This window comes from Hoplias malabaricus, chromosome 1 (assembly GCF_029633855.1).
Source record: "Hoplias malabaricus isolate fHopMal1 chromosome 1, fHopMal1.hap1, whole genome shotgun sequence".
Lineage (NCBI taxonomy): Eukaryota > Metazoa > Chordata > Actinopteri > Characiformes > Erythrinidae > Hoplias > Hoplias malabaricus.
Genome location: NC_089800.1, coordinates 70,416,958 through 70,431,065, shown reverse-complemented (window position 1 = coordinate 70,431,065; position 14,108 = coordinate 70,416,958). Strand labels below are relative to the sequence as shown.

Here is a 14,108-nt window from a genome sequence, read left to right as displayed (position 1 = left end):
AATAAGTAAATAAATAAATATAATCAAAATATATTTATATAGAGCTTTTTACAACTGGCATTGTCACAAAGAGTAAAGTTTGGCTCAAATAATGTTAAAATAATCATTATTTTCTCATTACAGGTTATTTCTTAAGTTACTTTTTATTTATTTATTTATTTAAAGGCATGAGATTTAGCCCTGAGCCGAATGATGTATTAGCCAATTGTAGTTAACTCAGTAGTTAGAACTTTCTAATCCCAGTGTGATCACTATTAGCTTCATTAATTATAAAAAAATGGGTAATTTTGATAATGTAGTTTATTACACTGTATGACACCCACTTACCTATAACCACATCTATAAACACAGTTGGACAAGTCTATTACAGATCAGCTTGCCATGGTGGGAGGCGAGTGTGCGGCGTTTGAGGGTAGCAGCCCGAATGATGCAAATTGGTGTAAATTCATTGTCCTGACTTGTTAGCTACATTAGCCTCGTGGCCTCGCGTAGAACTTTAAAAAGCAATCTTCAGACGCCAAACATGTCTCAAATGTTCAATTAATTCTGGGATGAGGAGACAAACTTTAAATTAGATTTTTAACCAGGAAAAGAGTTGGCATCAGAAAATACCAGAAATGGTTTTAGGGGGTTTGAAAATGAGGTGATGTTTAAAGAAGTGACCTTAAGTAGCCTCTAAAGTTTCACTGAACAGCATATAAAAAAAGTTGGTTATAGAAGAATAAAAAGGGGAGAGAGATGGGTGTGAATGGAAGTGATGAGAGAGATGTACGTATTGATAAAGTAATTACAGTGAAGGCCTCAAATAAAAACCTTTCACCTGTCGTCTTTTTTTTATTCTGCTGTGAGAAAGACAAAACACACACACACACACACACACAAACACACAAAAGACTTTCCTCTTGGGCTTCTGTCGTATTCCTCCTCAAAATGACAGTATCGAGTCGGTGGCTTTTGGGTGTCAGAAACCCACAGCCTTCACAAGACCTTAATTAACAAAGACTGCAGCCTTCTGCGAACTCAATTAAATAATGTTAATTTAGTTTAATTTCAATTTACACACACTACACACTCTCGGCCAGAGACACTACGAGGGAATGAGAGAGAGAGAGAGAAACAAAGAATTCAACACCCCTCTCTCTCTCTCTCTGCTCTGCTGTGTGCTCTTCAGTGTTGAATGAGGTAATTTAATTTGGGCTTTTGATTAGTTTTAATGACTCTAGAAACAGCATCTGTTCTTCCTGCGTGGAAAGAGTAGAAAGGCTGATAGGTTAGAGCAGAGAGAGAGAGAGAGAACGAGAGAGTTATTCGTCTTTGATTGTTTATAAAATTATTAATAATCTATTAAATTAAATAATATACACGTAACAAAATATTATCAAACTATTATTTTCTTTCTGTCATGTACGTTTTTGTACAGGGAAACTCCACATAAGCCTACGGGAACACCTACAAAGGCTGATTACAACAATCTTCTGCTGTTGTAACACTTTCTAGAGGGAAAGTGACTAAAGCTCTGACACTTGTTGAAATACGCCTTCATAAATTTTAAAGTGGGTTGATGTCCATTGTCAATAAAAAGGTTAACGTAGGTGTCAGGAAGCTTCATGAACAATGAACTACAGCAAAGTTTAACAGAGTTCAGAGAGAGGGGGGGGGGGACCATGACAAAAGACAGCACTGTGACAAGTTCTTCATATCTTAACACTTTGTTAAGGTTTGAGATCTTAGTCTCTACTCAGAGTGTGCGTGTGTGATGGTATGTAGATCTAGCAGACGAAAAACAGGCTGTTCCTTTATACTGAACATACTGAGACTTATGAAGTGTGAACGCCTGCAAATCCTCTGAGAGAGAGAGAGAGAATGTGTGTATTTGGGTGAATCAGAGCATACTTCTATTTCTTATTTTTTCTTCCTGAGACTTATATTCCTTTTTTTTTCCGATGTACATTAATCCTCAAACTCTCTCCCTCTCTCTCTCATATACACACTCTGCACTACAATGAAAAAACCCAATAAAATGGAGATATTTTAGCACACAACCACAGGATCTAAACATTCTGCAATCCTGGAGGGCAATAAAAAACTAAATCAAACTCAATTATGAAATATGGGTCAAACATAAACAATCGTCCAGTGCCAATATTTTCCCTTATGCATATATTATTGTAAGTTCCTAAGAAATGTATCAAGTCTTGTAAGTAAAACAAAGCATTGCATCTTTATTTAATTCACTGTATATTACAGGTATTATCAGAGTATTTTATGGCAATCATTCCTTTTAAAGTAATTTTTCCTTCAAAAACGTAAATATTCCAGCTATAGCACCGTATCCTGAGATCAAACAGTCTGCTGTTCAGGTGTCCAGTTTCACAGCACGCAGCCTAATTCCGGCTAAAAGACACCTGGGCTGGCTTGCACTGTGCTTGTGATGATGGAGAGGGAGGGCCATCCCATCCGGCCACAGAGCATGAGGTCAACTGTTCTCCCTTAGACTCCTTGCACATCACTGAGGATCAAACCGACCATCTCCCAATGACAGGAACGACGCTGGGACTAAGATTCGATTAATATCTATAGAAACTGCTTAAGACGCTGGAACGAGAGGCTGCAATTTCTCATTAGAAGCACCACGCATCTGTCATTTGACAGCAGTGACAAAAAAAGTTATGACTCTACCAGAACAGTCTTATTCATAAATTAGGACCCCAATGTTCCTGAAATTATTCATGTGAAGGTTAGTTTAAATTGGTTTCACTCAGGGATTTCTCCTGCATTTCAAGGCTGTAATTCTCTTTTCTGCCAGCGGGTGTCACAAACGTTCGCTCATGCTAATCCTCTATTATTCAGACACGAGATTAATATATTTAACCACAGCACCTCATAAACCATCTGCAACATGCCTCTACTGCCTTGGTAATGGCTGTGACAGAAATCTTTCCTAGCAACAGAAAAGTTTAATCCCTGTGAGTTAGGTTCTCATACTGGAACATAAACAAAAACAGCAGCACATTTTGTCAGATCCGAAACTAAAGGGCAAGTTCGGTACCATTTCTGAACTGCAGTTTTTCATATATATTTTACTTAAGGTTTGCACTATCCCACATCTATTCTACAAAGAATTTGGCCATTGATTGGAGCTTCTGCATTATACTGAACAAGTCATTCCCTTACGCTATAGTGCAAAAGCATAATGCAAAACATATTTGAAAGGTTAGCATGCGTAAGAATTAAAGGGACACTAAATGCATTGGTCTTTCTTAAATATCTGCATGTCTGATAAGACATTTTTACACTTAAACCAGCCTGGGATTGTCCACACTCCAGGATTTATTTAGGAAGCGCTTGTAGGCTCAAGGGCATTGCAATCTAAAACTACAGCGTTTAATATTTCAATTTCTTTGTGTGTGTGTGTTCTGAGATTTTCATTGTTTTCAATTTACACCTCAGGTCTCAAAATGTACAATCCATTTCTCTCTCTCTCTTCTTCTTCTTTTTTTCCTCTCTCTCTGTGTGATAGAGAGAGAGAGAGAGAGAGAGAGAGAGAGAGAGAGAGAGAGAGAGAGAGAATGGGAGCCTGCAGGCTTTCCCCTATCTGTTCTTACTACAGTCATCCCTACAGTTTGTGTGTGTGTGTGTGTGTGTATACTGTACTGAATGTGTGTTAATCCTGTTTGACTTTATTCATGCTAAGGTCATTCACACTTTACACAAAGACGGAGAGCGAGAGAAGCCTCAGAGCCCGAGAATACACAGCAACAAATTCATAATATAATGCACACACATCAGGGGAGAGAGGTGTCAGTCCACCACCCCAACACACACACACACAAACACACACACGGAAGCTTTTACAAGGAAGGTGAAATAACTAGGTAAAAACAACAGAAATTAAGTCAATTTATAACACAGATTATGTAATTTCTAAATTATCATCACAAGACTTTTAACATTTTGTCTGAGTGGCCCCATTATCAGGAGAGTGTGGCCGTGTCTGAAACTATATATAGTGCATTACGGTGGCGCAGCAAGTAGTGTCGCAGTCACACAGCTCCAGGGACCTGGAGGGTGTGGGTTCGATTCCCGCTCCGGGTGACTGTCTGTGAGGAGTTGGTGTGTTCTCCCTGTGTCCGTGTGGGTTTCCTCCGGGTGCTCCGCTTTCCTCCCACAGTCCAAAAACACACGTTGGTAGGTGGATTGGCGACTCAAAAGTGTCCGTAGGAGTGAGTGTGTGAGTGAATGTGTGTCTGTGTTGCTCTGTGAAGGACTGGCGCCTGCTCCAGGGTGTATTCCCGCCTTGCGCCCAATGATTCCAGGTAGGCTCTGGACCCACTGCGACCCTGAACTGGATAAGCGCTTACAGATAATGAATGAATATATAGTGCATTATATTCTGCCTTAGTGTAGTGGTGTAGTGGTCATTTTGCTGAATATTTCATGCACTCACAGTGCACCGAAATAAGCAGTGTAACAATGCTACTGGCCAATGCAAAAAAATATCCACCATCACAACAGAAATGGCAGATTGGATTTTTGCTCCAAGCGTGAGAAGCTGCTCCTTAAACTTGTGTTAGCAGCAAAAAACATGCTAGACATCATCCTTGCAGTTTGGCAGAATCATGTAATAGGAACTGGTTGGAAAAGACCATTCAAAGCTCTGCAAATGCAATCATGGGTCTCTACAAAGAAAGATCTGAGTTGTCCAGGCAGTGGTCTGCTGTTATTTATGGACTATTAACATGGACCAGGAAAAGCGCTGATATCTCTGAGCTTTATGGAAAAGAGTACCGGGGGTGGCACCAAAAACAAATATATGGATCCTTGAATAGACCCAAATGGAATCTGGAAGTATTCTGGAGGGGAAAAAAAAGAAAATAAAAATTGAGTGTGTGTGTGGGAGTGAGAGAGATAAGGAAAGGTGTGAATTCTAGAAAGAGCAGAATGTGAGTAAAAACCAGCAAAAGTGAAGAGGGAAATTAAATTTAAAAAATTCATTGTTTCCCTGGACTTTTTAGGTCCATCCTTGTGTGTGTGTGTGTGTGTTTTACAGTGTGAGAATGTGTGTCCCTGCTCACAGGTCAGTGCGTTTGGGTAATTAAATGTGTTTAAGTTGGGCCTCCGAAGCGGACAAACACACACACACACACACACACACACACACACACACACACACACACAAGTGGTTCTCTCTGATAAACCACATGCCGTAATTAAATATGGACCACATTAACACACACTGGGGGTGTAAATAAACACACACACATGCACGCACACCATGTGTAGCTGCCCATAGTTAAGCTGCAGCGGCCTGCTTCTTCTCATTTGCAGTCGTGCCCCCTCTCTCTCTCTCTCTCTCTCTCTCTCTCTCACACACACACACACTCAGCCGCTTAATTACAGCCACCAAAGCATTCAGCCTCAGAGTCATAACGCATGCATAAAGAGCCCCGTCGCAATGCCTATATTCAAATGTAGAGAGCGTCGGTGCACACATACAGAAACGAGGGATGCAGAACGGCAGAACGGAGCAATGGAAAAGGGGAGGGGAGGGGAGGAGAGAGGTGGGGAAGATAAGAGCGGTGAAGTGAGAGATGCACCGGACAAAAAAAAAAGCACAAAAAAAGTAACGGGAAAAGGTGGATGGAGAGGGAATAAAACATTGGAAAAGAAGTAAAACAGGGAGAGGTGAGGAAACAGGAAAGAAGATGGAAGAGAGAAGGAAGAAAACAGTTTGACAGAGAAAGGTGTGGAGGAGGAGCAGAGAAAATGCACAAGAGAAAGGTGGATGCTAAAAGAGGAGTGAGATTAAAATGCAAAAGAAGAAAAAGAAAGAAATGAAGATGTTGAGAAGGAAAGGAAAAAGAGGGAAGAGTAATGAAAAGAGTGTAAATGAAGGAAACGTGAACAAGAATACAAGGAAAAGAAGGGGAAAGAGTCAAAAGAGATGGCAGTAATGGTATAAATTAAGGGAATACAGAAATATATGGAAGACAGGAGAGACAGAGGAGTTAAAAAAATAACAAAAAAAGGAATGGTGGGTACATAAAAGAAATAATAAGAAAATACAGGAAAAGGAAGTGAAAACAAGAAGGGGAAATGTAAAGGTCATGGCATCCTTGGGCGGCACGGTGGCTTGGTGATTAGCACGTTCGCCTCTTGGGTTCAAGTCCCATCTGGGTGGAGTTTCCATGTTCTCCCCGTGTCTGCGTGGGTTTCCTCCGGGGGCTCCGGTTTCCTCCCACAGTCCAAAAACATGGAGGGTAGGTGAATTGGCTTCTCTAATAACTGTCCTGGTGTGTGTCTGTATGTGTGAGCCCAGATATGGATTGGCGCTCTGTCCTGGGTTAAACCCTAGTGCCCGATGCAGTCCTCCAGGTGGACGGTCGTTTCTGGTTGAGAGTACGCTGTGCGCGTTTGGCTGCCGCTTCTCGCCAGTGTGTGTGAATTGAGCGTTCTGAGCAGTGTAGATTGTAAAGCGTCCTTGGGTGTCTAGAAAGGCGCTATATAAGTGTAACGATAATAATAATAATAATAATAATCCTAGTGATGGGCAGCCCGACACAGCCCAACAGTGCACACCAACACATGTTGACGATAAAAACATGTTTCTGAGAGAGAGCAAATTTCAGAGACTGATGCTGGAGGAACAGAAAATATACTTTTAACCCAAACTCAGCGCTAAACTGCGGTGGGTTACTGGGCTTGTGTTTTTCCTATACCCATTTTCAGACTGGGACATCAGCAGTCATTGAATGCTTCTTTGTTGTTCAAGTGCCCAGTGCACGGAGGATTTATACACTGTCCTGAAAAAAAGGTCCTGTACAGGTACAAGGAGTGTAGGAAACCACCCCATCTAGCAGTATGTGTTTTGGACTTTGAGAGGAAACCAGAACAACAGAACACACTTGGATCTTCATAGGCAATGGCAACTACCTGCTGTGCTACAGTGTTGCCCCTGTAATGTTTTACATGTATGCATTTGATTCATGAACTTTGCAGGAATGAGGAAGACTCTACCTTAGGTGATGAAGAGATCAGCTCTCTGGCTGCTAGTCCGCTGAAGGCCACGGGTCCAGGAGGTGTTTTCTCAACTGGTTTAGAAATCACTGCGGGGCTGGCGGGGGTCACCGAGGTCAGAGCCGGGGGAAGTGGAGCTCTGCGTTTTGTTGTTTTTTCTGGGCTGCTCTCTGCAGTGGACTGAGCTGGACTGTCAGACTTAGGCTCGTAGAACGGGTTTGACCTGAGAGAGAAGAAACCCAGAGAGGAAAATCGTTAACACTTACTTAAAGATAATACTCGGGACACATAGATACTACATGGTCAGATATTAAAACAAAATAACAACAAAAACAATGCCTGTAAGCGTTTGAATTCCTCTTTAGGAAGGAAGACCATGCAACACCAATGAGTGCCTGGGCAAGACGCCTAACAATACATCAGCCTACATTGGTAAAATGATTATAATAGCTGTACAAACATGTTTTAAAGCATTTTGATGTAACACATTATTGTGTTAATATGTGAAATTCAAACATTCTCCCACCGCTGTTAGGTAATATTAAAATAATATATAATTTTATAAAAAATAATAATAAAAAGAGAACCTAAAAATTGTGTATTAATATGCTACATCAGTGATTCTCAAACTTTTTCTATCATTCCCCACCTCAGACGAAGGGGAATTTCCATGCCCCTCCTATGTCCCATAACACCCCAAAAATTGGCAATAAAATACACATGCAAGTTTACTACTTTCTAATTTATTTAAGTGACATCAACTTCTATCTCTAAACATTAGCTTAACAATATAACAAGATACAACATTAACATCAATGTTCAAAGATTCAAAAATCCAGGAATAAAGTAAGTAAGAGTAAAGGCAAGGGTGTAGGATTGAGTTTGATACGGGTGGGGACATATTTGTTGAGTCAAAGCCCACCTGATACCAAAAATATTAGATAATTATAAGCTGATTCCTATGTCGATAAGGCAGTAATATACTGAATTTATAATGATTACTATATAATGTTGATTAACATTAACGTTAGAGAGTGAGGCTGTGTCCCAAACAATACACTATGGAACTTTACATACTACACTACAGAAAGCACTGCTACGGGTGGGTATATATATTTTTTCTTCATACTATTCAGTGCAGCAGTGTGCAGTTTGAGACATGACCAGAGACTAACGTTAACTTGCTGCTTGTTTAGAGCACTTTTTCACAACCTGAACACACTAATAGTAACCTTCACTAAGCCTCAGATCCTCCTCTGTTACCCCAACAGTTATACGCAAGCCGCTTTCATAACCGTCATTCTTATCTGCTGTGGTCTCGTTACTGACCTCAAACCCAGAGCTGGTAAAACTAACGTTATAAACCAGACTCTGACGGTTAATCGGAAGCCAGTAGAGCAGCTTTATATTTGAACAGGCGCCTTAACTAAGGCTGAAAGAAGACCCACCTTCTCTAACTCGCTGCCAAAACGCGTTCATCTCGGTGGCGCATTTTCAAAATAAAAGTATGGAGAAAATAGCATATTTTGGTTCCAGGCAAGCTACATTTTGTCTGGTCTCCTATCTAATGTTCTTTTAACCTGATTAAGGGCTATTAATGAATACATTGTGAGTGGGTAAGCTTTATTGGTAAAACAGAAAGGCATTAATAAAGCCAGGCATTCTTTCAGATACCTTGCGCCCCACCTGCAATACCTAGGCCCCAGACTTTGAGAAACGTTGCGCTACATTCATAATGGCTAACATTAAAATAGCCATTTTTAAAATCGTCTAAACTAAAACTCATAATGAATGCAGTGACAAATACTTCTTGCTTGTCTTTTTTTTTTAATATCATTTTTATTTGTTTTATTTGTTGTTGTAGAATAAAACAACAAATTTCAATATTCATACCAAGCAACAATTAACATAAAAAGATTTAAATTTAAATTACAATTATACGTTACACAATAAAATGCTTTAAAACTTATTTGTACCACTGATTTTATTTTCTTATAATTAGACTAAAAATGCTGCATAAAATATCAAAATCACACACACAATTAAAATCCCTTTTGCATGCTGTGGTGACCGAGCTGAACTCCAAATAAATGAGCAGGATTCTTATTATTAAGTTTAAATGAGGCTGAAATCTACAAAGTAAAACAACAGCTCTCCATTAAGCAGAATTTCAAAGGTTCAGTCCCTCGCTTTCTCTGTCACTCTATAGCAGTGTATCTCTCTCTCCCTCTCTCTCTCTATTGCAGGGGGTGCTCAGCAAGGCAAATGCATGAAATACATAAGGCATGCCAATTTTAATCATTCCACTCAAAGTGATGTTTAACTTTATTTTTTGTTCAATAAATGCTGCAATGCTGAATGAATTAAAAAGTTTTTGGGAACCACTGCCCTATGAGGGTGGGGTGGGGGGTTGAGAAAGAGAGAGAGTATAAGTGTGTGTGTGTGTGTGTGTGTGTGTGTTTTTCATGGGAAAGGTAAGGGAAGCGCTGTGTATCAGCATGGGCCAATAAAATGCTCCGCTGAGTTCTTGAGGAGCCAGATGCTCCAGGGGTCACACACTTCGTGACCCCTAACCCTAGCAATGCACTCAGTGACAAGCACACACACATTCACATCTACCGGCAGCAGCCATCACTCAGCATATACACACACAATGGAAAGAAAGCTTGCCTCCTCTATATTCAGCTGAAAGACAAGGTGAGAGCGAAAGAGAACGAGAGAGAGAGAGCCGAAGAGAAAAAAAAATGCAGCTATAGACACCTCCCTTGTCCCTAATTGAATGTGTGTCAGACGTGTGTGAAAAGCACAGTCAAAACACACTGAAGAGAGGAACAGAAAGAGGAGAAAGGAGGAGAGCGTAGAGAAAGGAATAGGGGAAGGACGGGGGTAGAGAAATGTGGGGTCATACAACTGTGAGAACAGAAAAAAGAAACGGAGAGAGAGAAAAAAAAGACAGCACTAAAATAACCCTCTCTTTCTAACTCTCTCTCTCATATCTGTATGAGTTTTAATGGCAGGTTTGACAAACTATCATTGGTTAAGAGCATTATGCAAAAGAGGAAGCAGGGAGAAAAAGAGAAGGGAGGTGAGACGTACAGACAAGGTGAAAGAATGCCAGGAACAACAACGGCACCCTTGTTTCTGCTGAAAGACCTTACTCACGCTTTCCTTTTTTTCTTTCACATAAAGATGCTGCCAGTTTATTAGGTCCACCCTCTGTTTACCTAATAACCCACCATTTTATCACACACTACTTTACTGCTTTACCTTTTGTGTAGAGTAACAGTAGAGCTTCACTACATGGCTATCCATGGGTTACAGGCACATGATTTGTTTTGGAATGAAAGCCATATCGATACTAATTCTGTGGTTTCAGAGCGCAGCACTAATGTAAATAGATGGGAAAAATGAATAGATGTATCCCAGCACAGCTTCTCTTCCTGCACTGTAGAGTGTCTCACAACACTTTGAAGCGCCGAACACCACCACCTTTATTGTGTCAGCAGGGGCAAAGGATCCCATGGTGTTGAATAATAAAAAGAAAAACCAAAAACCTAATTTAGTCATATTAGCATTTTTTGTCATAGAATCTAAAGGAAAATGGTCTCTGTCTCGTACTTGTGCTACAGGTACAAGCCATGTATTTTATTCTTTTTTTTTCCTGCTTTCAGGAAAATGCCAGATATTTCCCTATACCCTCTGTAGGCCACAGTGTAGGTAAAATATATATAAAAATTATATTTTCTGCACTCACATTGTGCTCTCCGAGTTGAAAATAATTTTTAGTCAGGTATATGTTTCATGATTCCCTGTCGAATTAAGCACTGAGTGCAGTATTTTTAGTTTTATTATCTGCTATGTGCACTATGTAGGGACTATGGTACTATTTGGGACATGGCCTGAGCCCCTCTACTGACTGACATGGAAACAAATCTGTTTCATTTTACCTTCTTTAACGTTCCTTGTAATGTGTAAATGAGCACTAATAGAGTTGAAAGAAACAATAAAACTATTGTTTAAATATCACAGATTTTATTTGAGTTGTGCCTTTGAGCCCAATATGGCGGCTGCTATGCACAGCGATGTCAGCTGCAACCCATGGATAGTGACTATATCCTTTTAGGGATCCTGTTCATACAAAATTCCCTCTGAAACGAAAGGAGTTTCCTCCCCATTTGCTGCAGTAACAGCCTCTGTGAGGATTTGATGGGCATTTAGCCACAATAACTGGTATTGATGGTGGATGAATACAACCTCCATTCCAACTCATCGCAGTGATATCTGATGGACCGCCATCTTCTAGGTCAGCAATGAGCATACCTTAAAGCAGCAACATTCATTCATTAGCAGGAGGGTGTGTGTGTGTGTGTCTGAGTATTCCCACACAGTTTGCTCTATTCCCTTAACTCACTCATCCAGTTCTTCCTCTTCAGTTTTGCTGTTATCTGCGTATAGGTATTTGCTCATGTCCACCGGCCGCACCGTCTTCCTGGCACTGCCTTTAGGGGGCGTCCTTTCCTCCTGAGGCTCCGGGTCTGGCTCGGGCTCATCAAATGGGTTTTTATACTGAGAGTCCTGCTCCTGCTGCGGTTCAGGCTCATCAAATGGATTGAATGGATTTGAGGATTCCTCGTCCCCTTTTAGAGTGGACTGAAGGGTGGGCTGCATTTCTGTAAAAAAAAAATAATAATAATAAAATAAAAAAAATAAAAAAATCAAAACAACTACTAGGGTCAGAGTCACTCTCAGATTGAATTTAACAGCAGCTTGGTTGTGCAGGATGAAATTCTGCCCTTCGCAATGTGTGGGTATTGCTTTGTTAAAATAAGGTTTTGGATTAGGATTAGAAGTGTCACTTAAACTTTCTCTCTTCCTCTCTCACACACACAGTGCTGCTTTTCCACTGCATGGGATCGACTCGACATGACATGGCTCAGCTCGCTTTTAGTGTGTTGCTTTTCCACTTGCACATTGTTTGTTTTCGGACTGAACACAGTGGCCCCAGTTCTATACCCCAGTTTTAGACAGATCAGTTTTCCTTGTTATACGTTCAGCTTTTGCTACAGATTTTTATTGGCCACCTACCCAAGGAGCATTTGAACCTCTTCAAAACACCTTGGGGTAATGTTATGAGCAGCTGTAAGTTCAGAGATTTTACAAGAGGAAATTTGTGCTGGAGCTCTGCATTTTGTGGTGATTGACAGGTCTCTTTGGCCAATCAGCACTCTGTAGGGTTTACACTTCACGATTCAGGACCTACTCTGATCGGCTGGATCCGTGAGCGAGCAGGGACTTCCTGGTTCTAAGGACCAGATTCAGCCAGTGGAAAAGAAAAAGAGTCCAGCCGAGTCGTGTAGGTCCCATGCAGTGGAAAACCACCAATATATATTCATACTGTAATACTGTAATATAAAATGTCCCGCTGACTGTACAGGAGCACTTTGTAGTTTTATAATTACAGACTAGAGTCCATTTTGTTGCTCTGTATGCTTTATTTCCCCTTTTCTTGCTGTTCTTCCATGGTCAGGACCCCATCAGAACCACAGAGCAGGTATGTTTTGGGTGGTGGGTCATTCTTAGTGCTTCAGTGATGTTATATACATATTGCATTCAACTGGTCCCTTACTTCCCTGAGGAATTATCAATAGGCTCAAACAGAACATTTCGAGGCAAGATTGCCTTTCACCATCTACAATTCATAAAATCATGAAAGATTCTAGGAGTCAATGGAAATCTCTGTGGGCAAAGCACACAGATGCTTCTGAAGGCGTGAGACCATCGAGCATGAGGTCTTGTTTGAAGAATCGTCTGACTGTGATGGAAAAATCACTCGTTTAACACAGACCACTGCTGCATCAGGAAATGCAACCTGAAACCTGGGCCTGAAAGACAGTGGAACTGTGTTCTGTGGTTTTTGTAGTGGCTAAAATGTGAAATGGTGTGACCACGAGCTCCCTGAACAACAAAATGTCAACCCCTAGTTACTGGCCTATAGTTCTTACATCATAGGTGTCTCCTGTATATGATCACAAGTCAAATGTTAAATTCTTTTTAACATCAAACATTCTTTTCTGCCTTTTTATGTGAGTTAATTCATTCATTAAGTTCTAACGAGGTCAGAAAGCCATCCCATTCTCTTGGGAGAAATGGAGCAGAGGTCAGAGGTTACCGCTCACCTTCCTCATCAGGGTCACCGAACGGGTTCAGAGCCATGGGGTCATCTGCCTCTTCGAATGGGTTCGAGCTGGAGTGGGTCTGGACCTGCTCGTCGTCCTCCAGAAAATTAAGCTTACTGATCAACTCTGGACCACAGAGAGACAGACACAGACACACACACACACACACACACACACACACACACACACAAATATACTGTTTACCAGAATCAGTCGAACGGAAAACATTAAATCAATGAAAACATGTATAGATCAAATGTCACAAAAAAATAAAACAAAAAATTGTTTTATTACAACAAATATATGTAAATAATGAAAGGCAAAACACAAATTATGAAGTCATAGCAATAAACAATAAATGAAACCTGCACTCTGGAGTGAACCGTTTGTCAGTATTCCAGAATGAAGTGGAATCCAATAATAATGCCATAATCCAACTTGTTATTTCAGTTATTCTAAAGATGTAGAAAATGGTAATAAAAAGAAGCGTGGACATCACCATAGATTTGAAGCCTGGAAAAGCATGTAATCACTGAAATGGGCTGCCAACTTCAGCCTCTTCTTACATCATGATATTCTTAACACTGTGGTAATTATCACTTATCATTCAACATTAATTTATCTACCCATCCATTGGTGGATGATATATTCTGAGATCTGGTTCACTACAAACTGCAGAAAATGTGTCTGAAACCAAAGGCCACAACACTGGAGGGAATAAACCAAGAATACATAAAGAGAACGCAAACCTGTATATCACTCCACATGGCTTTAAATGAAGTCACATACAACACACAGACACAACACAGACATGGATCACCAACAGAACACATGACGACGACAACACAATATGAAGGGATGGTTAGGATCAAGGTGAAAGAAGAGTGAGAGAAACACCAATCGAAGGGGACAAAG

The 14,108-nt window shown here is 40.6% G+C and overlaps 1 protein-coding gene across 11 annotated transcripts in view; it reads right to left on the bottom strand.

The window, feature by feature from the left end:
* ehbp1 (EH domain binding protein 1) overlaps window positions 1-14,108 on the bottom strand; it is a 205,612-nt gene that overhangs the window by 122,808 nt on the left and 68,696 nt on the right. For all 11 annotated transcript variants that reach the window (XR_010802697.1, XM_066672430.1, XM_066672447.1 and 8 more), the window contains 3 exons: window positions 13,194-13,319; window positions 11,429-11,687; window positions 7,018-7,240 (listed from right to left, as the gene is read on the bottom strand). Coding sequence is in view for 10 of the 11 variants with exons in the window: in XM_066672430.1 (XP_066528527.1) it covers window positions 7,018-7,240; window positions 11,429-11,687; window positions 13,194-13,319 (608 nt within the window). In the remaining variant the exon portion in view is untranslated. The remainder of the gene's footprint in view (window positions 1-7,017; window positions 7,241-11,428; window positions 11,688-13,193; window positions 13,320-14,108) is intronic.